At 37.4% G+C, this 27,956-nt stretch overlaps 1 protein-coding gene across 1 annotated transcript; it reads left to right on the top strand.

Annotated features, from left to right (window-relative positions):
• The first annotated feature begins 651 nt into the window (after positions 1-651).
• On the top strand, positions 652-25,251 carry LOC145655609 (homeodomain-interacting protein kinase 2-like). The gene is made up of 10 exons (XM_081709102.1): positions 652-764; positions 18,434-18,785; positions 19,351-19,718; positions 20,271-20,394; positions 20,714-20,818; positions 20,935-21,021; positions 21,323-21,504; positions 21,777-21,856; positions 24,443-24,616; positions 25,217-25,251. The coding sequence occupies exons 1-10, from the start codon at positions 652-654 to the stop codon at positions 25,249-25,251; spliced, it is 1,620 nt and encodes a 539-aa protein (XP_081565228.1).
• Positions 25,252-27,956: the final 2,705 nt, after the last annotated feature.

The raw sequence follows: 27,956 nt of genomic DNA, 5'->3' as shown, positions 1-27,956 counted from the left end.
TTACAAATGTCCAAGCCAAGAGCGACAGTGGCAAGGCAAAGCTCCCTAGAGCATGAGGAAGAAACCTTGAGAAGAACCAAGACTCAAGGCGGGGGGAAGGGGGGGGCATCCTCCTCTGGCTGACAACGGTCACCACAATGATAACAGTTTAAAGAGAAAAATAAATTAAAAATGAAATAAGCAAATGTACAAGTTTACTTAGCTGATACGTACTATTCTGGAAAATATTATTTAATTCATTTTTGATTTTCTTGAGAATTCTTTATAATATACTTCAATATATCTGAATATCTTGAATACATAATATTTTTTCAATTTTTAAAACTGTTGATACAGCACATATTTAATTCTAACTATAGTCTATGTAGACTTCCAACACACACTGTCAGCTGTTAGCATCTCTTAGAGAATAATACTTGATATTGACTCAGTGTGGTAATAATTCTGCTGAGAAGTTGCAACAATGTCATAGGAGCTCAGTGCAGCAGTATGAGGTCACTCTGTTTCACTGGCAAACTACAGCAGCACAAAATCCCTTCAGTTCTTCAGAGCACCCATCAGACGTTTTTGGACCTGACTGAGCATAGGATGCAGAATATAATGTCATTCAGATAAAGAGGGCCTATGAAACGTCCTAGTGCCTACCAACGGATGGCTATGATGTACCGTGACAACCTGCGCACCGTTGGCTACGTCTACGTCCCACTGACTTTGCTGGTGGAATGCCAGGAATTGGACATGGAAGGCATCTCTGAGTGGCTAAAGTAGGCCAAGCCATGCATCTGGTGGAAAGCCATCAGATACTACTATGTGCAGGTTACAAGTGACATGCTAGGGTTGAGGTTGGGGTTGAGGTCGGGGTTAGAGAACTCCTGCCTGACTCAGCACACCTGCGGGTGTCGGCGACTACATGGAATCCCAGGAGAGGATGCACCTAAAGAATGTAGACTTCAGACAGTACACGACTGCCTGTGTGGTGTCTTCTAGAGAAAAGGCAACTTCTCAACATGTACTGTCACTCAGGAATTTTGTGTTCTTGGCCCAGTACCTGCAGGCCAAACCCTGCTATGGGAAAGACGCTTCGTTATAAGACACACGGGTTTAAACTGAACGGAGAATGCCCTCAGCCCTGTATTGATTCAAGCAGAATATTTTTTTCCTCATTGACATTGACATCCCATTCACTTTAACAGCAATAATCAAAACATAGCTTTGTGTTCTGAACCTTGTTAGAAGTAATAATCTTTTTGTTATGTGGTCCCAATTACAGCTGTAAACTCGCCATGTTAACACCCCATACAAAGAAGCTGTGATTAAAAAGTATTAACCAAAAGCGACGTTTAATTTTATCCAGTGCTTTTTCAAGATGTGGATGATAGGACGTACTGCATTGTGAACATAAGCTGTATATATACAGTCTATAGTTATGCACATGCTGCCACCATGTGGTGGTTCTTTAAAATATTAATAAAATTTAAGTAATTATGCATGATTCATGGGACACATTTTACGTAAGAAAATATATGAACAAAAAAACCCATCAAGCATATTTTGAAAAGTGAAATTTCAAGGGTCCTCTATATTTTAGTCAGGCACCAAAAGTCAGTGCTTATTGAAAGACCAAAATCATAGAGAAATGTATCATTCTACTGCATTCAAAACCGGCAGGGTGGTACCAATCCTGAAGAAGGCCACACTTGACAGCTCCAGCGTTACCAACTACAGACCGGTATCACTTCTCTCTTTCCTCTCAAGAGCCCTTGAACGAGCAGTTTAAAATCAATTGTCTCTTTTTCTCACACAGAACCAGCTGCATGATCCCAGTCAGTCTGGCTACAAACCGGCACATTCTATAGAAATGGCCCTCATAGCAGTGACTGAGAAACTTCATGCTGCTAAAGCTGTCAAACTGTCATCTGTTTTGATTCTTCTAGACCTTTCAGCAGCCTTTGACACAGTGAACCACAACATTCTTCTCTCTGTTCTCTCCAGGCTTGGTGTGACTGGCTCTGCTTGGAGATGGTTTCAGTCCTACCTGGAGGGATGGTCCTATCAGGTGACATGGAAAGGATCCACATCCAAACCGTGTAGACTCTCCACTGGTGTTCCACAAGGCTAAGTATCAGGCCCCCTTCTCTTCTCTTTGTATACTCGTTCTCTTGGTGATGTAATATCTTCTCATAGTTTGTCCTACCACTGCTATGCTGAGGACATTCGATTATTGCTTTCTTTTCCACTCTCTGACATGCAGGTCTCCAGACGTATCTCAGCATGCTTGACTGACATCGCATCATGGATGACAGTCCAACCCTTGAAGCTCAACCCCAGTAAAACCGAGCTTCTGTTCATCTCAGGTAATCCCAACCCTTACCATGACCTCACAGTTTCCTTCGAGAACTCCCTGGTATCACCATCTGAAGCTGCCCGTAGCCTGGGCGTAACTTTGGACAATAGGTTGTCGTTCTCAACTCATGTTTCTAATCTAACACGGTCTTGCAGATTCCTCCTTTGTAGCATACAGAGGATTCGACCCTTTCTCTCACAGGAAGCTACCCAGGTGCTTGTGCAGTCTCTTGTGATCTCAAAGCTATACTACTGCAACTCGCTACTTGCTGGTCTTCCTCTAAGAGCCATCAAACCTCTACAACTTGTCCAGAATGCAGCAACCCGACTGGTCTTCAATCTTCCGAAGTTCACACGTTACTCCACAGCTGCGCTCCCTGTAGCTGCATGCATCAGATTTATCATTGTTTTTTTGAGGGTCCAGCTCATATTTTATGATACAAATATAACATCTTTAAGAAATTTCTGTAATCACATACAATACAGTCCAAAGTCTTAGATGATTACCAAGAACTTCATGTTTATTCCATGATTTATGCAAAGCTAATATAAATTCAAATTCAAAATTCAAATTCAAAATGTATTTATTCAGTGCTTTTTACAACAGATGTTGTCAAAAAGCAGCTTTACAAATGTCCAAGCCAAGAGCGACAGTGGCAAGGAAAGCTCCCTAGAGCATGAGGAAGAAACCTTGAGAAGAACCAAGACTCAAGGCGGGGGGGGAGGTGGGAGGCATCCTCCTCTGGCTGACAACGGTCACCACAATGATAACAGTTTAAAGAGAAAAATAAATTAAAAATGAAATAAGCAAATGTACAAGTTTACTTAGCTGATACGTACTATTCTGGAAAATATTATTTAATTCATTTTTGATTTTCTTGAGAATTCTTTACAATATACTGCAATATATCTGAATATCTTGAATACATAATATTTTTTCAATTTTTAAAACTGTTGATACAACACATATTTAATTCAAACTATAGTCTATGTAGAGTTCCAACACACACTGTCACCTGTTAGCATCTCTTAAAGAATAATACTTGATATTACCTCAGTGTGGTAATAATTCATTGGCTCCCTCTAGTTGCACGCATCAGATTTAAAACCTTGATGTTTGCCTACAAAGCCAAAAATGAACCATCCCCTTCATACATTAGGTCAATGGTCAAACCCCGATCCGTACCTGCAGTACTTCGAACCTCAAGTCTGGCTCGGCTTGAAATACCTTGCTTCAGATCTCATGGACGACAAGCATCGAGACTATTTTCTGTCCTGGCTCCAAGATGGTGGAATGAACTCCCACTTAAAGACATTGAAACAGCGTTTCCAAGCATTGTATTAGCCCTAAACACTGTTTCAGGGCAAGAGATTGTGTTTTAGACTAAAATGTAATGCATTATAAATGGTATCTTTACATCGCTACTCTGTTCTTTACCTTTTAAACACATTGAAACAGCATTGTAATCGCCCTAAACACTGTTTCAGGGCAAGAGATTGTGTTTTAGACTAAAATGTAATGCATTATAAATGGTATCTTTACATTGCTACTCTGTTCTTTACCTTTTAAACATATTGAAACAGCATTGTAATCGCCCTAAACACTGTTTCAGGGCAAGAGATTGTGTTTTAGACTAAAATGTAATGCATTATAATTGGAATCTTTACATTGCTACTCTGTTCTTTACCTTTTAAACACATTGAAACAGCATTGTAATCGCCCTAAACACTGTTTCAGGGCAAGAGATTGTGTTTTAGACTAAAATGTAATGCATTATAATTGGAATCTTTACATTGCTACTCTGTTCTTTACCTTTTAAACACATTGAAACAGCATTGTAATCACCCCAAACACTGTTTCAGGGCAAGAGATTGTGTTTTAGACTAAAATGTAATGCATTCTAAATGGTATCTTTACATTGCTAGTCTGTTCTTTACCTTTTAAACATATTGAAACAGCATTGTAATCGCCGTAAACACTGTTTCAGGGCAAGAGATTGTGTTTTAGACTAAAATGTAATACATTATAATTGGAATCTTTATATTGCAACTCTGTTCTTTGACTTTTAAACACATTGAAACAGCATTGTAATCACCCTAAACACTGTTTCAGGGCAAGAGATTGTGTTTTAGACTAAAATGTAATGCATTATAAATGGAATCTTTACATTGCTACTCTGTTCTTTACCTTTTAAAGACATTGAAACAGCGTTTCCAAGCATTGTATTCGCCCTAAACACTGTTTCAGGGCAAGAGATTGTGTTTTAGACTAAAATGTAATGCATTTTAAATGGTATCTTTACATCGCTACTCTGTTCTTTACCTTTTAAACACATTGAAACAGCATTCTAATCGCCCTAAGCACTGTTTCAGGGAAAGAGATTGTGTTTTAGACTAAAATGTAATGCATTATAAATGGTATCTTTACATTGCTACTCTGTTCTTTACCTTTTAAACATATTGAAACAGCATTGTAATCGCCCTAAACACTGTTTCAGGGCAAGAGATTGTGTTTTAGACTAAAATGTAATGCATTATAAATGGTATCTTTACATTGCTACTCTGTTCTTTACCTTTTAAACATATTGAAACAGCATTGTAATCACCGTAAACACTGTTTCAGGGCAAGAGATTGTGTTTTAGACTAAAATGTAATGCATTATAATTGGAATCTTTATATTGCGACTCTGTTCTTTGACTTTTAAACACATTGAAACAGCATTGTAATCGCCCTAAACACTGTTTCAGGGCAAGAGATTGTGTTTTAGACTAAAATGTAATGCATTATAATTGGAATCTTTACATTGCTACTCTGTTCTTTACCTTTTAAACAAATTGAAACAGCATTGTAATCGCCCTAAACACTGTTTCAGGGCAAGAGATTGTGTTTTAGACTAAAATGTAATGCATTATAAATTGTATGTTCACATTGCTACTCTGTTCTTTACCTTTTAAACACATTGAAACAGCATTGTAATCATCCCAAACACTGTTTCAGGGCAAGAGATTGTGTTTTAGACTAAAACGTAATGCATTCTAAATAGTATCTTTACATTGCAACTCTTTTCTTTGACTTTTAAACACATTGAAACAGCGTTTCAAAGCATTGTATTCGCCCTAAACATTGTTTCAGGGCAAGAGATTGTGTTTTAGACTAAAATGTAATGCATTATAAATGGAATCTTTACATTGCTACTCTGTTCTTTACCTTTTAAACATATTGAAACAGCATTGTATTCGCCCTAAACACTGTTTCATGGCAAGAGATTGTGTTTTAGACTAAAATGTAATGCATTATAAATGGAATCTTTACATTGCTACTCTGTTCTTTACCTTTTAAAGATAATGAAACAGCGTTGTAATCACCCTAAACACTGTTTCAGGGCAAGAGATTGTGTTTTAGACTAAAATGTAATGCATTATAAATGGTATCTTTACATTGCTACTCTGTTCTTTACCTTTTAAACATATTGAAACAGCATTGTAATCGCCCTAAACACTGTTGCAGGGCAAGAGATTGTGTTTTAGACTAAAATGTAATGCATTATAAATGGTATCTTTACATTGCTACTCTGTTCTTTACCTTTTAAACATATTGAAACAGCATTGTAATCGCCCTAAACACTGTTTCAGGGCAAGAGATTGTGTTTTAGACTAAAATGTAATGCATTATAAATGGTATCTTTACATTGCTACTCTGTTCTTTACCTTTTAAACATATTGAAACAGCATTGTAATCACCGTAAACACTGTTTCAGGGCAAGAGATTGTGTTTTAGACTAAAATGTAATGCATTATAATTGGAATCTTTATATTGCGACTCTGTTCTTTGACTTTTAAACACATTGAAACAGCATTGTAATCGCCCTAAACACTGTTTCAGGGCAAGAGATTGTGTTTTAGACTAAAATGTAATGCATTATAATTGGAATCTTTACATTGCTACTCTGTTCTTTACCTTTTAAACAAATTGAAACAGCATTGTAATCGCCCTAAACACTGTTTCAGGGCAAGAGATTGTGTTTTAGACTAAAATGTAATGCATTATAATTGGAATCTTTACATTGCTACTCTGTTCTTTACCTTTTAAACAAATTGAAACAGCATTGTAATCGCCCTAAACACTGTTTCAGGGCAAGAGATTGTGTTTTAGACTAAAATGTAATGCATTATAATTGGAATCTTTACATTGCTACTCTGTTCTTTACCTTTTAAACACATTGAAACAGCATTGTTATCGCCCTAAACACTGTTTCAGGGCAAGAGATTGTGTTTTAGACTAAAATGTAATGCATTATAAATGGAATCTTTACATTGCTACTCTGTTCTTTACCTTTTAAAGACATTGAAACAGCGTTTCCAAGCATTGTATTCGCCCTAAACACTGTTTCAGGGCAAGAGATTATGTTTTAGACTAAAATGTAATGCATTTTAAATGGTATCTTTACATCGCTACTCTGTTCTTTACCTTTTAAACACATTGAAACAGCATTGTAATTGCCCTAAACACTGTTTCAGGGCAAGAGATTGTGTTTTAGACTAAAATGTAATGCATTATAATTGGAATCTTTACATTGCAGCTCTGTTCTTTGACTTTTAAACACATTAAAACAGCATTGTAATCGCCCTACACACTGTTTCATGGCAAGAGATTGTGTTTTAGACTAAAATGTAATGCATTATAAATTGTATCTTCACATTGCTACTCTGTTCTTTACCTTTTAAACACATTGAAACAGCATTGTAATCACCCCAAACACTGTTTCAGGGCAAGAGATTGTGTTTTAGACTAAAACGTAATGCATTCTAAATGGTATCTTTACATTGCAACTCTTTTCTTTGACTTTTAAACACATTGAAACAGCGTTTCAAAGCATTGTATTCGCCCTAAACATTGTTTCAGGGCAAGAGATTGTGTTTTAGACTAAAATGTAATGCATTATAAATGGAATCTTTACATTGCTTCTCTGTTCTTTACCTTTTAAACATATTGAAACAGCATTGTAATCGCCCTAAACACTGTTTCAGGGCAAGAGATTGTGTTTTAGACTAAAATGTAATGCATTATAAATGGTATCTTTACATTGCTACTCTGTTCTTTACCTTTTAAACATATTGAAACAGCATTGTAATCACCGTAAACACTGTTTCAGGGCAAGAGATTGTGTTTTAGACTAAAATGTAATGCATTATAATTGGAATCTTTATATTGCGACTCTGTTCTTTGACTTTTAAACACATTGAAACAGCATTGTAATCGCCCTAAACACTGTTTCAGGGCAAGAGATTGTGTTTTAGACTAAAATGTAATGCATTATAATTGGAATCTTTACATTGCTACTCTGTTCTTTACCTTTTAAACAAATTGAAACAGCATTGTAATCGCCCTAAACACTGTTTCAGGGCAAGAGATTGTGTTTTAGACTAAAATGTAATGCATTATAATTGGAATCTTTACATTGCTACTCTGTTCTTTACCTTTTAAACAAATTGAAACAGCATTGTAATCGCCCTAAACACTGTTTCAGGGCAAGAGATTGTGTTTTAGACTAAAATGTAATGCATTATAATTGGAATCTTTACATTGCTACTCTGTTCTTTACCTTTTAAACACATTGAAACAGCATTGTAATCGCCCTAAACACTGTTTCAGGGCAAGAGATTGTGTTTTAGACTAAAATGTAATGCATTATAAATGGAATCTTTACATTGCTACTCTGTTCTTTACCTTTTAAAGACATTGAAACAGCGTTTCCAAGCATTGTATTCGCCCTAAACACTGTTTCAGGGCAAGAGATTATGTTTTAGACTAAAATGTAATGCATTTTAAATGGTATCTTTACATCGCTACTCTGTTCTTTACCTTTTAAACACATTGAAACAGCATTGTAATCACCCCAAACACTGTTTCAGGGCAAGAGATTGTGTTTTAGACTAAAATGTAATGCATTCTAAATGGTATCTTTACATTGCAACTCTTTTCTTTGACTTTTAAACACATTGAAACAGCGTTTCAAAGCATTGTATTCGCCCTAAACATTGTTTCAGGGCAAGAGATTGTGTTTTAGACTAAAATGTAATGCATTATAAATGGAATCTTTACATTGCTACTCTGTTCTTTACCTTTTAAACATATTGAAACAGCATTGTATTCGCCCTAAACACTGTTTCAGGGCAAGGGATTGTGTTTTAGACTAAAATGTAATGCATTATAAATGGTATCTTCACATTGCTACTCTGTTCTTTACCTTTTAAACACATTGAAACAGCATTGTAATCATCCCAAACACTGTTTCAGGGCAAGAGATTGTGTTTTAGACTAAAACGTAATGCATTCTAAATAGTATCTTTACATTGCAACTCTTTTCTTTGACTTTTAAACACATTGAAACAGCGTTTCAAAGCATTGTATTCGCCCTAAACATTGTTTCAGGGCAAGAGATTGTGTTTTAGACTAAAATGTAATGCATTATAAATGGAATCTTTACATTGCTACTCTGTTCTTTACCTTTTAAACATATTGAAACAGCATTGTATTCACCCTAAACACTGTTTCATGGCAAGAGATTGTGTTTTAGACTAAAATGTAATGCATTATAAATGGAATCTTTACATTGCTACTCTGTTCTTTACCTTTTAAAGATAATGAAACAGCGTTGTAATCACCCTAAACACTGTTTCAGGGCAAGAGATTGTGTTTTAGACTAAAATGTAATGCATTATAAATGGTATCTTTACATTGCTACTCTGTTCTTTACATTTTAAACATATTGAAACAGCATTGTAATCGCCGTAAACATTGTTTCAGGGCAAGAGATTGTGTTTTAGACTAAAATGTAATGCATTATAATTGGAATCTTTACATTGCAACTCTGTTCTTTGACTTTTAAACACATTGAAACAGCATTGTAATCGCCCTAAACACTGTTTCAGGGCAAGAGATTGTGTTTTAGACTAAAATGTAATGCATTATAATTGGAATCTTTACATTGCTACTCTGTTCTTTACCTTTTAAACACATTGAAACAGCATTGTATTCGCCCTAAACACTGTTTCAGGGCAAGAGATTGTGTTTTAGACTAAAATGTAATGCATTTTAAATGGTATCTTTACATCGCTACTCTGTTCTTTACCTTTTAAACACATTGAAACAGCATTGTAATCGCCCTAAACACTGTTTCAGGGCAAGAGATTGTGTTTTAGACTAAAATGTAATGCATTATAAATGGTATCTTTACATTGCTACTATGTTCTTTACCTTTTAAACATATTGAAACAGCATTGTAATCGCCCTAAACACTGTTTCAGGGCAAGAGATTGTGTTTTAGACTAAAATGTAATGCATTATAAATGGTATCTTTACATTGCTACTCTGTTCTTTACCTTTTAAACATATTGAAACAGCATTGTAATCACCGTAAACACTGTTTCAGGGCAAGAGATTGTGTTTTAGACTAAAATGTAATGCATTATAATTGGAATCTTTATATTGCGACTCTGTTCTTTGACTTTTAAACACATTGAAACAGCATTGTAATCGCCCTAAACACTGTTTCAGGGCAAGAGATTGTGTTTTAGACTAAAATGTAATGCATTATAATTGGAATCTTTACATTGCTACTCTGTTCTTTACCTTTTAAACAAATTGAAAAAGCATTGTAATCGCCCTAAACACTGTTTCAGGGCAAGAGATTGTGTTTTAGACTAAAATGTAATGCATTATAATTGGAATCTTTACATTGCTACTCTGTTCTTTACCTTTTAAACAAATTGAAACAGCATTGTAATCGCCCTAAACACTGTTTCAGGGCAAGAGATTGTGTTTTAGACTAAAATGTAATGCATTATAATTGGAATCTTTACATTGCTACTCTGTTCTTTACCTTTTAAACACATTGAAACAGCATTGTTATCGCCCTAAACACTGTTTCAGGGCAAGAGATTGTGTTTTAGACTAAAATGTAATGCATTATAAATGGAATCTTTACATTGCTACTCTGTTCTTTACCTTTTAAAGACATTGAAACAGCGTTTCCAAGCATTGTATTCGCCCTAAACACTGTTTCAGGGCAGGAGATTATGTTTTAGACTAAAATGTAATGCATTTTAAATGGTACCTTTACATCGCTACTCTGTTCTTTACCTTTTAAACACATTGAAACAGCATTGTAATCGCCCTAAACACTGTTTCAGGGCAAGAGATTGTGTTTTAGACTAAAATGTAATGCATTATAATTGGAATCTTTACATTGCAACTCTGTTCTTTGACTTTTAAACACATTAAAACAGCATTGTAATCGCCCTACACACTGTTTCATGGCAAGAGATTGTGTTTTAGACTAAAATGTAATGCATTATAAATTGTATCTTCACATTGCTACTCTGTTCTTTACCTTTTAAACACATTGAAACAGCATTGTAATCACCCCAAACACTGTTTCAGGGCAAGAGATTGTGTTTTAGACTAAAACGTAATGCATTCTAAATGGTATCTTTACATTGCAACTCTTTTCTTTGACTTTTAAACACATTGAAACAGCGTTTCAAAGCATTGTATTCGCCCTAAACATTGTTTCAGGGCAAGAGATTGTGTTTTAGACTAAAATGTAATGCATTATAAATGGAATCTTTACATTGCTTCTCTGTTCTTTACCTTTTAAACATATTGAAACAGCATTGTAATCGCCCTAAACACTGTTTCAGGGCAAGAGATTGTGTTTTAGACTAAAATGTAATGCATTATAAATGGTATCTTTACATTGCTACTCTGTTCTTTACCTTTTAAACATATTGAAACAGCATTGTAATCACCGTAAACACTGTTTCAGGGCAAGAGATTGTGTTTTAGACTAAAATGTAATGCATTATAATTGGAATCTTTATATTGCGACTCTGTTCTTTGACTTTTAAACACATTGAAACAGCATTGTAATCGCCCTAAACACTGTTTCAGGGCAAGAGATTGTGTTTTAGACTAAAATGTAATGCATTATAATTGGAATCTTTACATTGTTACTCTGTTCTTTACCTTTTAAACAAATTGAAACAGCATTGTAATCGCCCTAAACACTGTTTCAGGGCAAGAGATTGTGTTTTAGACTAAAATGTAATGCATTATAATTGGAATCTTTACATTGCTACTCTGTTCTTTACCTTTTAAACAAATTGAAACAGCATTGTAATCGCCCTAAACACTGTTTCAGGGCAAGAGATTGTGTTTTAGACTAAAATGTAATGCATTATAATTGGAATCTTTACATTGCTACTCTGTTCTTTACCTTTTAAACACATTGAAACAGCATTGTAATCGCCCTAAACACTGTTTCAGGGCAAGAGATTGTGTTTTAGACTAAAATGTAATGCATTATAAATGGAATCTTTACATTGCTACTCTGTTCTTTACCTTTTAAAGACATTGAAACAGCGTTTCCAAGCATTGTATTCGCCCTAAACACTGTTTCAGGGCAAGAGATTGTGTTTTAGACTAAAATGTAATGCATTATAATTGGAATCTTTACATTGCTACTCTGTTCTTTACCTTTTAAACAAATTGAAACAGCATTGTAATCGCCCTAAACACTGTTTCAGGGCAAGAGATTGTGTTTTAGACTAAAATGTAATGCATTATAATTGGAATCTTTACATTGCTACTCTGTTCTTTACCTTTTAAACACATTGAAACAGCATTGTAATCGCCCCAAACACTGTTTCAGGGCAAGAGATTGTGTTTTAGACTAAAATGTAATGCATTCTAAATGGTATCTTTACATTGCAACTCTTTTCTTTGACTTTTAAACACATTGAAGCAGCGTTTCAAAGCATTGTATTCGCCCTAAACATTGTTTCAGGGCAAGAGATTGTGTTTTAGACTAAAATGTAATGCATTATAAATGGAATCTTTACATTGCTACTCTGTTCTTTACCTTTTAAACATATTGAAACAGCATTGTATTCGCCCTAAACACTGTTTCAGGGCAAGGGATTGTGTTTTAGACTAAAATGTAATGCATTATAAATGGTATCTTCACATTGCTACTCTGTTCTTTACCTTTTAAACACATTGAAACAGCATTGTAATCATCCCAAACACTGTTTCAGGGCAAGAGATTGTGTTTTAGACTAAAACGTAATGCATTCTAAATAGTATCTTTACATTGCAACTCTTTTCTTTGACTTTTAAACACATTGAAACAGCGTTTCAAAGCATTGTATTCGCCCTAAACATTGTTTCAGGGCAAGAGATTGTGTTTTAGACTAAAATGTAATGCATTATAAATGGAATCTTTACATTGCTACTCTGTTCTTTACCTTTTAAACATATTGAAACAGCATTGTATTCACCCTAAACACTGTTTCATGGCAAGAGATTGTGTTTTAGACTAAAATGTAATGCATTATAAATGGAATCTTTACATTGCTACTCTGTTCTTTACCTTTTAAAGATAATGAAACAGCGTTGTAATCACCCTAAACACTGTTTCAGGGCAAGAGATTGTGTTTTAGACTAAAATGTAATGCATTATAAATGGTATCTTTACATTGCTACTCTGTTCTTTACATTTTAAACATATTGAAACAGCATTGTAATCGCCGTAAACATTGTTTCAGGGCAAGAGATTGTGTTTTAGACTAAAATGTAATGCATTATAATTGGAATCTTTACATTGCAACTCTGTTCTTTGACTTTTAAACACATTGAAACAGCATTGTAATCGCCCTAAACACTGTTTCAGGGCAAGAGATTGTGTTTTAGACTAAAATGTAATGCATTATAATTGGAATCTTTACATTGCTACTCTGTTCTTTACCTTTTAAACACATTGAAACAGCATTGTATTCGCCCTAAACACTGTTTCAGGGCAAGAGATTGTGTTTTAGACTAAAATGTAATGCATTTTAAATAGTATCTTTACATCGCTACTCTGTTCTTTACCTTTTAAACACATTGAAACAGCATTGTAATCGCCCTAAACACTGTTTCAGGGCAAGAGATTGTGTTTTAGACTAAAATGTAATGCATTATAAATGGTATCTTTACATTGCTACTATGTTCTTTACCTTTTAAACATATTGAAACAGCATTGTAATCGCCCTAAACACTGTTTCAGGGCAAGAGATTGTGTTTTAGACTAAAATGTAATGCATTATAAATGGTATCTTTACATTGCTACTCTGTTCTTTACCTTTTAAACATATTGAAACAGCATTGTAATCACCGTAAACACTGTTTCAGGGCAAGAGATTGTGTTTTAGACTAAAATGTAATGCATTATAATTGGAATCTTTATATTGCGACTCTGTTCTTTGACTTTTAAACACATTGAAACAGCATTGTAATCGCCCTAAACACTGTTTCAGGGCAAGAGATTGTGTTTTAGACTAAAATGTAATGCATTATAATTGGAATCTTTACATTGCTACTCTGTTCTTTACCTTTTAAACAAATTGAAACAGCATTGTAATCGCCCTAAACACTGTTTCAGGGCAAGAGATTGTGTTTTAGACTAAAATGTAATGCATTATAATTGGAATCTTTACATTGCTACTCTGTTCTTTACCTTTTAAACACATTGAAACAGCATTGTTATCGCCCTAAACACTGTTTCAGGGCAAGAGATTGTGTTTTAGACTAAAATGTAATGCATTATAAATGGAATCTTTACATTGCTACTCTGTTCTTTACCTTTTAAAGACATTGAAACAGCGTTTCCAAGCATTGTATTCGCCCTAAACACTGTTTCAGGGCAGGAGATTATGTTTTAGACTAAAATGTAATGCATTTTAAATGGTACCTTTACATCGCTACTCTGTTCTTTACCTTTTAAACACATTGAAACAGCATTGTAATCGCCCTAAACACTGTTTCAGGGCAAGAGATTGTGTTTTAGACTAAAATGTAATGCATTATAATTGGAATCTTTACATTGCAACTCTGTTCTTTGACTTTTAAACACATTAAAACAGCATTGTAATCGCCCTACACACTGTTTCATGGCAAGAGATTGTGTTTTAGACTAAAATGTAATGCATTATAAATTGTATCTTCACATTGCTACTCTGTTCTTTACCTTTTAAACACATTGAAACAGCATTGTAATCACCCCAAACACTGTTTCAGGGCAAGAGATTGTGTTTTAGACTAAAACGTAATGCATTCTAAATGGTATCTTTACATTGCAACTCTTTTCTTTGACTTTTAAACACATTGAAACAGCGTTTCAAAGCATTGTATTCGCCCTAAACATTGTTTCAGGGCAAGAGATTGTGTTTTAGACTAAAATGTAATGCATTATAAATGGAATCTTTACATTGCTTCTCTGTTCTTTACCTTTTAAACATATTGAAACAGCATTGTAATCGCCCTAAACACTGTTTCAGGGCAAGAGATTGTGTTTTAGACTAAAATGTAATGCATTATAAATGGTATCTTTACATTGCTACTCTGTTCTTTACCTTTTAAACATATTGAAACAGCATTGTAATCACCGTAAACACTGTTTCAGGGCAAGAGATTGTGTTTTAGACTAAAATGTAATGCATTATAATTGGAATCTTTATATTGCGACTCTGTTCTTTGACTTTTAAACACATTGAAACAGCATTGTAATCGCCCTAAACACTGTTTCAGGGCAAGAGATTGTGTTTTAGACTAAAATGTAATGCATTATAATTGGAATCTTTACATTGTTACTCTGTTCTTTACCTTTTAAACAAATTGAAACAGCATTGTAATCGCCCTAAACACTGTTTCAGGGCAAGAGATTGTGTTTTAGACTAAAATGTAATGCATTATAATTGGAATCTTTACATTGCTACTCTGTTCTTTACCTTTTAAACAAATTGAAACAGCATTGTAATCGCCCTAAACACTGTTTCAGGGCAAGAGATTGTGTTTTAGACTAAAATGTAATGCATTATAATTGGAATCTTTACATTGCTACTCTGTTCTTTACCTTTTAAACACATTGAAACAGCATTGTAATCGCCCTAAACACTGTTTCAGGGCAAGAGATTGTGTTTTAGACTAAAATGTAATGCATTATAAATGGAATCTTTACATTGCTACTCTGTTCTTTACCTTTTAAAGACATTGAAACAGCGTTTCCAAGCATTGTATTCGCCCTAAACACTGTTTCAGGGCAAGAGATTATGTTTTAGACTAAAATGTAATGCATTTTAAATGGTATCTTTACATCGCTACTCTGTTCTTTACCTTTTAAACACATTGAAACAGCATTGTAATCACCCCAAACACTGTTTCAGGGCAAGAGATTGTGTTTTAGACTAAAATGTAATGCATTCTAAATGGTATCTTTACATTGCAACTCTTTTCTTTGACTTTTAAACACATTGAAACAGCGTTTCAAAGCATTGTATTCGCCCTAAACATTGTTTCAGGGCAAGAGATTGTGTTTTAGACTAAAATGTAATGCATTATAAATGGAATCTTTACATTGCTACTCTGTTCTTTACCTTTTAAACATATTGAAACAGCATTGTATTCGCCCTAAACACTGTTTCAGGGCAAGGGATTGTGTTTTAGACTAAAATGTAATGCATTATAAATGGTATCTTCACATTGCTACTCTGTTCTTTACCTTTTAAACACATTGCAACAGCATTGTATTCGCCCTAAACACTGTTTCATGGCAAGAGATTGTGTTTCAGACTAAAATGTAATGCATTATAAATGGAATCTTTACATTGCTACTCTGTTCTTTACCTTTTAAAGATAATGAAACAGCGTTGTAATCACCCTAAACACTGTTTCAGGGCAAGAGATTGTGTTTTAGACTAAAATGTAATGCATTATAAATGGTATCTTTACATTGCTACTCTGTTCTTTACCTTTTAAACATATTGAAACAGCATTGTAATCGCCCTAAACACTGTTGCAGGGCAAGAGATTGTGTTTTAGACTAAAATGTAATGCATTATAAATGGTATCTTTACATTGCTACTCTGTTCTTTACCTTTTAAACATATTGAAACAGCATTGTAATCGCCGTAAACACTGTTTCAGGGCAAGAGATTGTGTTTTAGACTAAAATGTAATGCATTATAATTGGAATCTTTATATTGCTACTCTGTTCTTTGACTTTTAAACACATTGAAAAAGCATTGTAATCGCCCTAAACACTGTTTCAGGGCAAGAGATTGTGTTTTAGACTAAAATGTAATGCATTCTAAATGGTATCTTTACATTGCTACTCTGTTCTTTACCTTTTAAACATATTGAAACAGCATTGTAATCGCCGTAAACACTGTTTCAGGGCAAGAGATTGTGTTTTAGACTAAAATGTAATGCATTTTAAATGGTATCTTTACATTGCTACTCTGTTCTTTACCTTTTAAAGACATTGAAACAGCGTTTCCAAGCATTGTATTCGCCCTAAACACTGTTGCAGGGCAAGAGATTGTGTTTTAGACTAAAATGTAATGCATTATAAATGGTATCTTTACATTGCTACTCTGTTCTTTACCTTTTAAACATATTGAAACAGCATTGTAATCGCCGTAAACACTGTTTCAGGGCAAGAGATTGTGTTTTAGACTAAAATGTAATGCATTATAATTGGTATCTTTACATTGCTACTCTGTTCTTTACCTTTTAAACATATTGAAACAGCATTGTAATCGCCGTAAACACTGTTTCAGGGCAAGAGATTGTGTTTTAGACTAAAATGTAATGCATTATAATTGGAATCTTTATATTGCAACTCTGTTCTTTGACTTTTAAACACATTGAAAAAGCATTGTAATCGCCCTAAACACTGTTTCAGGGCAAGAGATTGTGTTTTAGACTAAAATGTAATGCATTCTAAATGGTATCTTTACATTGCTACTCTGTTCTTTACCTTTTAAACATACTGAAACAGCATTGTAATCGCCGTAAACACTGTTTCAGGGCAAGAGATTGTGTTTTAGACTAAAATGTAATGCATTCTAAATGGTATCTTTACATTGCTACTCTGTTCTTTACCTTTTAAAGACATTGAAACAGCGTTTCCAAGCATTGTATTCGCCCTAAACACTGTTTCAGGGCAAGAGATTGTGTTTTAGACTAAAATATAATGCATTATAAATGGAATCTTTACATTGCTACTCTGTTCTATACCTTTTAAATATATTGAAACAGCATTGTAATCGCCCAACAACACTGTTTCAGGGTAAGAGATTTTGTTTTAGACTAAAATGTAATGCATTATAAATGGTATCTTTACATTGCTACTCTGTTCTTTACCTTTTAAATACATTGAAACATTTTTCATCAGCTTACACTAATGGTCTTTGTAATGATGAGCATTAATGTTTAGAGGGGGTATCTCCCTCAATTATAGAGTGGATGAACTCTTGTTATGCAATTGATTAATTGACAGAGGTGCTGCAAGTTCAGGAGCCTCTCAGTTGGAAAGGTGTAGGAAATACTGCAGTCAGCAAGGTTTCAGCAAGCACTTAGAGTGCCAGAGAGTCTAAGAATCGAAGCTGTTTTTTTCTTGGCCTTCTGTTTTTCAGTGTGGCAGCATCGCTGAAAGGTCAAGATGTTGTTTTAGCACACAGAACCACCTTTGAGTAACACAAGACAAAGAACTTGTCTTTTCTGAGAAGCGTGTAAAGAGAAAGCAATCACTTGCTAAAGCCTGCCCAAAAAACAATGGCATCGATCAGGGCTCTGCTCTGCTTCAGACAGAAATATTCAAAATTAAAACTAAAACAGCAGTAGATGTTTTAAAAAAAATCAAAGCTCTGTGATTTAGCTAATTTAGCTAATTGATGGTTATTATGGCACATCACATTCAGCCTCAAAGAACAAACAATCTCTCTCGTTCATTTGGTTAGTAGTCCTGTTTTCATCTTTCCATAATGGTATATTCTCTTGCCCTTCAGATTCCTTCAGTGGGATCTCCCACTCCAAGAAGGTTAAATTTGAGAATCCTGCGCGGGGCGGGAGCCCTGGCCCTCGGATTCGGGCGGGGACACCCTGGCCCTCGGATCCGGGGTTCACTTCAATCGATGGCTTACCTGCCATGGTCTTTTCCCCCTCTGGAGCCTCGGACGAGGCTTCGTCGTCGTCTTCCTCCTCTTCCAGCTGGCAGGGCGGAGACGAGGCATTGACCTCGCGGCGTGCTGACGGCTATCAGAAGCGGGGCAGCCTCAAGAGGAAGAGAGAGGAGGCACACAGCAGCAACAGTGTACAGATCCTGGAGGAGCTCTCCTCCCCTGGGTTGTCCAAGCGTGTGGCCAGGGGCAGCGATTGCGAGTACCAACTGGTGCAGAACGAGATCCTCCGCTCCGTCTCCAACAGCTACGAGGTTTTGGAGTCCCTGGGCCATGGAACCTTTGGCCAGGTCGCCAAGTGCTGGAAGCGGGGCACCAGTGAAGTAGTCGCAATCAAGATCCTGAAAAGTCATCCGTCCTATGCTCGACAGGGCCAGAACGAGGTGGGAAAGTTGTGCCTGCTTTAAATGAGCTATTGATATGGCCTAGAATCAGCTGTAGCCCTGATTCTGTTATTGTTTGTTTCAGTTTTACAACATATGTTCTGTTGGTGTCAGATGTGCTAACGCACACCGTGGAATTTGTATACAGCCAGGGTAGCACAGAAATACTTGTTTGGCACACTAGTTCTAATTTTCACTAGTTCAGTAGGAACTAGTTCGGATAACACACGGACAGCTTGAAGCTTACTCTAAAAAGAAGATTTAGCTTCAGTTGTGTAAGCCATGCCTGTTTGGATGTGCATTAAAAATGTTATTGTTATGAAAGAGCATTAATCTGCATTGTTTGAGTACCAAAAGCAAGTTCATGGGTTCATTTCCAAGGGACCACTTCCATAATTGCATCTCCCAAATCCTGTAGAAGTAAATGGTTGAAGGGAAGTACACAAAGTGCTTGATGCTATTGAAAATAAGTAGGCTATTTGTCAGCAGTATCAAACTTTGAAGCTGTGACCACGTAGCTTCGGCTTAACGCGTATTCCGTCTTCCCTCCTTTGCTCCTCCTCAGGTGAGCATCCTGAGCCGGCTGAGCAGGGAGAACGCCGACGAGTTCAACTTCGTGCGCGCGTACGAGTGCTTCCAGCACAAGAAGCACATATGCCTGGTGTTCGAGATGCTGGGGCAGAGCCTCTACGACTTCCTCAAGCGCAGCAAGTTCAGCCCACTGCTGCTGAAATGCATCCGGCCCGTGCTGCAGCAGGTCGCCAAAGCGCTCATGAAACTGAAGAGCCTGGGCTTGATCCACACCGACCTCAAGCCCGACAACATCATGCTGGTGGACCCCGTCAGGCAGCCGTACCGCGTCAAGGTCATCGACTTCGGCTCAGCTAGCCACTTCTCCAAGGCCCCCAGCTACCTGCAGTCCAGATACTACCGGTGAGGGACACGTGCTGAGGCGTGTTAGAAATAAGTATGCACTCGTTGCACTCTAGTGTGCTTGAGAGTAGAGCTGCATGTTGTGGACAGTTGTAATAACCCTGCTACACATTAAAAGCCTATGATGAGCATTACAGTTAACTGGAGCACGATTGATTTATAAGTGGTTTATTTTTATTGGGTCATGTGAGTGCTGTTATTTAGCAAAACACCTAATGAACCGTCTTCGGTGTCTGAGATTAGTTAGGATGCGCTGAACTGCAGGCTTTGGTAATATCAGTATTTAGCAAGTCTGTACAAAACCGCTATTACATTGTAGCTACACTGTTAATTAACAGTGTAATATACTGAGTAACGGGTGTTTAACTGCATTGGTACTCTGTATTTACTTAATGCAAAACAGAACATTATTGTAGTGTTGGTGCATTGTAGTGTTGGTTCCATGTTACACTAGAATAGTGGGTGTGTAATGTCTAGGAACACAAACACCCCCCCACGGAATTATCAGCCGAGGCTGATTTCATGATGGCGATCTCTGTGTTTTTGGTCCAGATCGCCTGAGATCATCCTGGGTCTCCCATTCTGTGAGGCCATCGATATGTGGTCCCTGGGCTGTGTCATTGCTGAGCTGTTCCTGGGCTGGCCCCTGTATCCCGGAGCCTCCGAATATGATCAGGTAAGCACATGGTCCTTTGAGCTGTGCCTTAACGCCCGTACAGCATCAGTGGTGCAGACCTGTAGTGGTTTTGTGGCTGTAGTGATATGTGTGTGTGTGTGTGTGTGTGTGTGTGTGTGTGTGTGTGTGTGTGTGTGTGTGTGTGTGTGTGTGTTTGTGTGTGTGTAGTTTGACCTTTTAGCTGCTTTGTCGGCCCGCTCATTTTTAGGATTAATATAAATGAGTTTCTATGGCCTGTTTTTTTAGACATGCACTTTGAAAATGAAAGGATTAACTCAAAATAAAGTCATAATCCTTTTGCCGTATGGTGTCTCTGCAGATCCGTTACATCTCCGAGACGCAGGGCCTACCAGCAGAGTGCATGTTGAGCGCAGCGACCAAGACGCACTACTATTTCTACTGCTACCCCCTGTGGAGACTCAAGGTTTGCCTGTCTTCAAATGCCAAATGCCATGTGTTTTTTATAAGGGACGTAACTTAATGACTTCATGTAACTTAATGGTGGAGCTGAATGGTTTGTTTTTTCTTTCCTTTCTCCAGACACCTTCGGAGCATGAGGCGGAGCGTGGCATCAAGTCCAAAGAGACTCGGAAGTACATTTTAAACTGCCTTGACGACATGATGCAGGTTATTTGGGCTTTTGTGCGCGTAACTATACGCATTTCTTTTAGTGTTGCGATGTGAAATTGAAGAACGTGACAAAGGGCTCCCGCAGCTCACATTATAGAGCAGGTAGAACAAGGTGCCAGCTGAAAGGTCGAGCGTTTCTGCTGTCATAATGAGTAGCGCATGTAAGTCGCTCTGGAGAACGGCATCTGCGAAGGGCAGAGCAGTGCGTAGAAATTTGCTGCAGAACTTCGTTCGTATTGGGTGCATTGCCGCCCTCTGCTGGTGAATAATATGACTCACCCATGGGTCTCTCTCGCAGGTCAATATGACCAGTCTGAAAGGCACCGACGTCTTGGCGGAGAAGGCCGACCGGCGGGAGTTCATCGACCTACTAAAGAAGATGCTCACGCTAGACGCTCACAAAAGGATCACGCCAGTGAAGACCCTGAACCACCCGTTTCTGACCATGACCCACCTCCTCCACTTCCCTCAGAGTGCACAGTGAGTTGCTCCAGGCCTTCCAATCTACATGTCAGTGTTTCAAAAACATTTTAAGGAACACCGTGTTAATTTAGAAATCCAAATAGCATCAGAGTTTCTCTGCTAGTACTGTAACCCCCCCCCCCCACCTGTGTGTGTGTGTGTGTGTGTGTGTGTGTGTGTGTGTGTGTGTGTGTGTGTGTGTGTGTGTTTGTGTGTGTGTTTGTGTGTGTGTTTGTGTGTGTGTGTGTGTGTGTGTGTGTGTGTGTGTGTGTGTGTCTCTCTCGCTGCAGTGTGAAATCTTGCTTGCAGAACATGGAGATCTGCAAGCGGCAGTGCACAGGCTTCGACAGCAGCAAGACCCTGTTTGATGGTAAATCTGATGCCCACTTTGGTGCTTCTTTTAAATGTTACATTAGGGTTGGCTTTTTGTTTGTTTGTTATTCTTCAAGTAGATTTAAAACATCACCAAACTGGCCTCCGATTCCACCTATAAAAGAAGACAAAAATGGTTTCAAATGCAAGTGTTCTACCAAATCATGTTACTGCTCAAATGTGATCCACAAATGGTGAATCAGGTTGTTGCCTAGTATTCGAGTAGCCGATAAAGAGGCCCCTCTACCGTAGTTCAAAACGAAATTCCGTTGAATCCAAACTTCATTGTGTAATTGTTGATAATTGTAGCTGAGGTTTTTGTGTCTCTCATTCTATAAGACCAACACTATGCTTTCTTCTATGGTTCTTGTATGTGTATTTGTGGAAAATTCAATTCTACTTGTATTTTTGCAGTACACAGTACTTAAGCAGACCGAGAACTCTTCTTGGTTTTTCAAGGGTTGCGACTTGTGCAATATTCAGCACATTTAAATAAATGTTTCTTTCTTTTCCTAGACGTTTTCCAAACACTTGATTCTTTATGACATTATGAAAATTTCTTTCTTTCCTCGAGTACAAACTCGAGTCCATCATTCATTGGCTGATATGTTACTATCATACATGTATACATGCAGACTCAAGCAAGGAGTTTGTAATGGTGGTACAACTGTGTTCAGGTCATTTGATACTTTTTATTGATAAAGATGTTCTTTTCCAGACCCAGTAGGGTTTTGTTGTTTGTTTATTTTTTTTTTTTGTACCTCTATGAACATTATTGAATAATATTCCTTATAAGGGAATCTCTAATTAATAGAATCATGTGTTTACATTTGGAATAAATTACATTCTGATAATACCCTAGCACCTGAGTCATACACGTTTTCTTTAATGAAAGGGGTTCAAACCTCTCCTGTACACCAAAGCATCCCAAGCCAAGTCTTGGAGGATTTGTCTGTCAGTCATTAAAATATCAGTTCACAGAAAGATGGATGAAACATGTTTTACTTTGATGAACTTTTTACCTTGGAGTACTTTGTTTGGTGTGAGAAGCTGTAAATGTGTCCAGTCCTTAAAGCATTATTCTGATTTTTCTTGTCCCCTCCATCATTTTCATGCTCTCCTTGTAAGGGCTGTGAAGATGCTCAGCAGAAAATGAGCTGCTCAGCTGCAGAAGAGCACTTCAGCCTACATTTCAAGCCAATTCAAATTTGAACTCCTACACTGTCTTCTCACGTCCATTTCTTTTTGAATGTCAGTTAGGACATCAAGATGAATTAAGCACACTAAGCCCAATACTAAGAGACTGGTAGAGTGGATGAGCCACAGAGCAGGACACAGCACTATTTTTGCTTCAGCCAGTGCTAACTTGATGCAGTCTTGCTGCTTGGGGATTTTGCAGGCTTTGACTTCTTGGGTGTGTGATGAGGATTTTGCTTAAATTAAACCCCTCATAAACACGTATGACCAACCTGTGCCTATGCTCTACCAGGACCTCATCGCGTACTTCTCTTTCAGTAACTCGGAGCCTGTGTTTTTTTGTTTTGCTATTTCTGACATGATTGGGCAACATTTTCCTTTTAATGTATATGTGGAATCCACAAAAATTATACGCACTTAAGCGTGCTTCAGCATAAACAAGCAGACACTGCAGTTTGGATTATTTCTAGGGAAACAGGAAAATATAGTATCTTTAATTCGCTGCATAACAGTTTACATTAATTATTAATCATTCGTATGTGTTGACAGTTGCAATAAACAGATTAAGAAAACATGCCGTGAAAATGCTGCCGTGTCCGTATTATAACAGAAATAATGCAGCTTCACTGTGCAGATCATCCATAAAAGTTGCTCTATATGGATTTTATGAATAGTATGCGAATTTTGTTTAAAAAGACGATGAGGCCTAACGGGAAAGGCTAAAGTGTCAAGTCGGACTTGAATTCAACGACTCAGGTAACATTGGGCTCTCTAGCTAGGTTAGCTAACAGACAAGCTGTCTATTTGAGATGGTTAACTTAGCTAGTTCACACATTACTTATGCACATCTCTTGCGGCAACAGATTCTAATTTTCATGGCGATGGAGCACGTTAGTTAACTTGCAGATTAACTGCCAACTATTTACTGTAGCTGCGATTAACGTTATTATCTAGCATTGGCTCGCTAACCGTCGGATTGCTCTAAAAGAGCTGTGACAGCTGCATGTCAGTCCTCGGTCGCTGAACTGTCTTCATGTCTAAGCACGGATACCTGTCGATAATGGGATCATTTGGGGGAGAATGAAGTGTGAACTAGCTAGGATAATTAGCTACTATGGCTAGGTACCTGTCCGCCAACGATGTGGCAAATTTAAAATACTGCAGTTCTTTCGTATAAAGGGAAGCTTAAAATTGTGTGACATGTGACCTTTTATCTTGGCTGCTGGCTAGCTATTGTAATTAAGTTGAATTTCAGCTTGGACACCTTTATAGTAATTGATGGTTATTATGACACATCATATTCAGCCTTAAAGAACAATCTCTCTCATTCGTTTGGTTAGTGGTCAGTTTTCATCTTTCGCTAAAGTTATATTCTCTTCCCCTTCAGTTTCTTCCAGTGGGATCTCCCTCTCCAAGAAGGTCAAATTTGAGAATCCCGCGTCTGGCGGGAGCCCTGGCCCTCGGGTTCGGGCGGGGTCGCCCTGGCCCTCGGATTCAGGGTTCAACTTGTTCTATGGTTCACCTGGCCTGGTCTTTTCCACCTCTGTAGGCTGTGACTTGGGTAATATTCAACACATTTTTAAAAATGTTTGACAGTTGCAATCAACAGATTAAGAACACATTTTGCAGGTTAATTACTATAGTGGTTGTGTTTTTTAAAATCTACTTCTATTTTAGCTTTAATTTTGAATAAAGCCCATAACTAGATCTGCATGGCTTGCGGCTATTGTAATCAAGCTGAAATTGAGCAGAGCTAAATTATTTAAATAAAGCGCTTTCAGGGTGATGTGGAGGCAAAACAACATGGAAGATTGTGATTTACATCCGCTTGATTTTCTTGAGCCTTCTTTCTGCAAGATTAAGGGTGGGAAAATCAACAGAGAGTAAGTGATGAATTTAACTAGCTGGCATTAGATAAATCACAGAATTGTGGCTGTGTTTTTTAAAATCTACTTCTGTTTTAGTTTTAATTTTGAATAAAGCCCATAACTAGATCTGCATGGCTTGGGGCTGTTGTAATCAAGTTGAATTTCAGCTTGGACACCAGTATAGTAATTGAAGGTTATTATGGCACATCCCATTCAGCCTCGAAAAACAAACAGTCTCATTTATTTGATTCGTGTTCGTTTTTTCATCTTTCCCGAAAGGTATGGCATCGCAGCTCCAGGCATCCTCTTCCGCTTCAGTTACCTCTAGTGGGCTCGTCTGCTTCAAGAGGGTCAAATTCTAGCGTCATGCGTCTGGCGGGAGCCCTGGCCCTCGGGTTCGGGCGGGGTCGCCCTGGCCCTCGGATTCAGGGTTCAACTTGTTCTATGGTTCACCTGGCCTGGTCTTTTCCACCTCTGTAGGCTGTGAGTGGGTAATATTCAACACATTTTTAAAAAATGTTTGACAGTTGCAATCAACAGATTAAGAACACATTTTGCAGGTTAATTACTATAGCTAGCTACCTATCCACTAACGATGTGGCAAATATAAAATATTGCAGATTTTCCATATAAAGGGCAGGTTAAAATTTGTGACCTTGTATTTGATCTTGTCTACTGGCTAGCTAATAACACGTGCACTTGGACTTTCCACTTTTAGATGCTACACCTGCCTGTTATTATTACCTTACTGCCAAGTCATGAAGAATCCATAGAGTAGTAAATTGATATTCTGTGGGAATCTTCTCATACCTGTCGATACAGCACAGCTAGATTATTTAAATAAAGCGCTTTCAGGGTGATGTGGAGGCAAAACAACATGGATGATTGTGATTTACATCCGCTTGATTTTCTTGAGCCTTCTTTCTGCAAGATTAAGGGTGGGAAAATCAAGAGAGTAAGTTATGAAGTTAACTAGCTGGCATTAGATAAATCACAGAATTGTGGTTGTGTTTTTTAAAATCTACTTCTGTTTTAGTTTTAATTTTGAATAAAGCCCATAACTAGATCTGCATGGCTTGCGGCTGTTGTAATCAAGTTGAATTTCAGCTTGGACACCAATATAGTAATTGAAGGTTATTATGGCACATCCCATTCAGCCTCGAAGAACAAACAGTCTCATTTATTTCATTCGTGTTCCTTTTTTCATCTTTCCCTAAAGGTATGGCATCGCAGCTCCAGGCATCCTCTTCCGCTTTCAATTAACTCTAGTTAATTGCTTCAAGAAGATCAAATTCGAGCGTCATGCGTCTGGCGGGAGCCCTGGCCCTCGGATTCGGGTGGGGACACCCTGGCCCTCGGATTCGGGGTCCAATTCAACCTATGGCTCACCTGGCCTGGTCTTTTCCACCTCTGGAGGCTCTGAGATGTGCAATATTCAATACATTTAAATAAATGTTTCATTCACATTATGGAAATTTCTTATTTCCTGTAGTATCTTCAACGGTTCGGTTTTGCCAGCATGCTCTATGTACCTCTTTGAACATAATTGAATAATATGCCTTGCAAGGGACTATTTTAATTAAAAGAATTAAGATAATCATGTGTCATACACGTTTTCTTTAATAAACGGTTGGTGGTGCTGTGCCAGTTTCACTAATTACTTAAATCACTCAGGCAAGGTTGAAGCTGCTGTAAATGATTTTGAAGTTATCAACTTCTGCTGTACCACTGAAGGAGTCCACCCCCTCCCTTTAGAGCATCTGTTTTTTTAATGGATATAAATCTGGAAAATTACAGACTTGACAGATTAAAAAGCTAACAACAAAAAAAATAATCAGAGACGACTTTTATAAGCCGTCACCTTAAAAAGGCACATTTAAAGAGTGGATCCAGTGCTCCAGCTTGCATGGAGTAGGCTGGAACATGTTCCTAATTAGGAACCACAACATGGCTGCTCAGGAAATCTGAATGCCAGACAGACAAAAACAAGGGCTTCAAACCTTTCCTGTAACACCAAAGCAACGCAAGCCAAGTCTTAGAGGATTTGTCTGTCAGTCATCAGCTATGGCTGTGTCACCTGACTGAGAAACACCTGGGTTACCTCTGACCCATGGGGTGGTAAATGGTCTACCAAAAACGACCTCAAATAGTGACAATTTGGTGGTGGCACTGGGCATCATTCTGATCTCACACAACACTGCTGGCAGTAGATTGAGGTAATAAAAGCAGTATGGGCATCCGGTGATATGGAAGAGGATCGCCTTTTAAATAAAATGCAAGTAGCTCAGGTTGAACATAATGGTACCAAGAACCGGTTGGTGTAAGTATTGAATATTAATATGCATACATTGAATAATGTATGGTTTGGAGAACAATAGTGGAACCTGAACAAGTATTATTAAAAATTTAAATTGTGTATTGAGTGTTTTAAAGTGTGTATTGAGTTAACAGTCTTGAACTTAGGAAGACCTAGGAAGGACAAGATCTATCCATTTCTTTCCTGTTTTCCATCATGGCCTTTGTTTCAATGTATAATTCATTTTGTCAACAATGCCAGATGACTGAGGATGGTAAGGGATGTGAAACTTCCAGTCAATAGTTAGGTAGGTGCATAGTTTCTGAGTTACCATAGAAATGAAACAGGGTCCCTGATCTGAATCTATTACCCGAGGCGCACCGTACCTCGGTATTATCTCCTTGGCTAGGATTTTAACCACAGCGCGGGCATCTTCCTTAGAACAAGGAAACGCCTCAGTCCACTTGGAAAACCTGTCTAGAATCACTAGCAAATACTTCAACTGACCACAAGGTGGCAGGTGCGTTTTGTCTAGCTGTAGATACTGAGAGGGATCTGCTCTAGTAGAAAGTGCCATTATTGTTGGTGATTTCAATATTCACTTTGATAGTGCCCAACACCCTCTGAACTTGGCCTTTAGTTCTATATTAGAATCAATTGGTTTCAATGTACAAAGAGAACCCACACACTCTGGTGGACATACTTACCCTGCTCTCATATTGACTGACTAAATTAGT

Source organism: Electrophorus electricus, unplaced genomic scaffold, assembly GCF_041902795.1.
Source record: "Electrophorus electricus isolate QZ-2024a unplaced genomic scaffold, ASM4190279v1 Scaffold29, whole genome shotgun sequence".
NCBI lineage: Eukaryota > Metazoa > Chordata > Actinopteri > Gymnotiformes > Gymnotidae > Electrophorus > Electrophorus electricus.
This window is presented reverse-complemented; position numbering and strand designations above follow the sequence as displayed.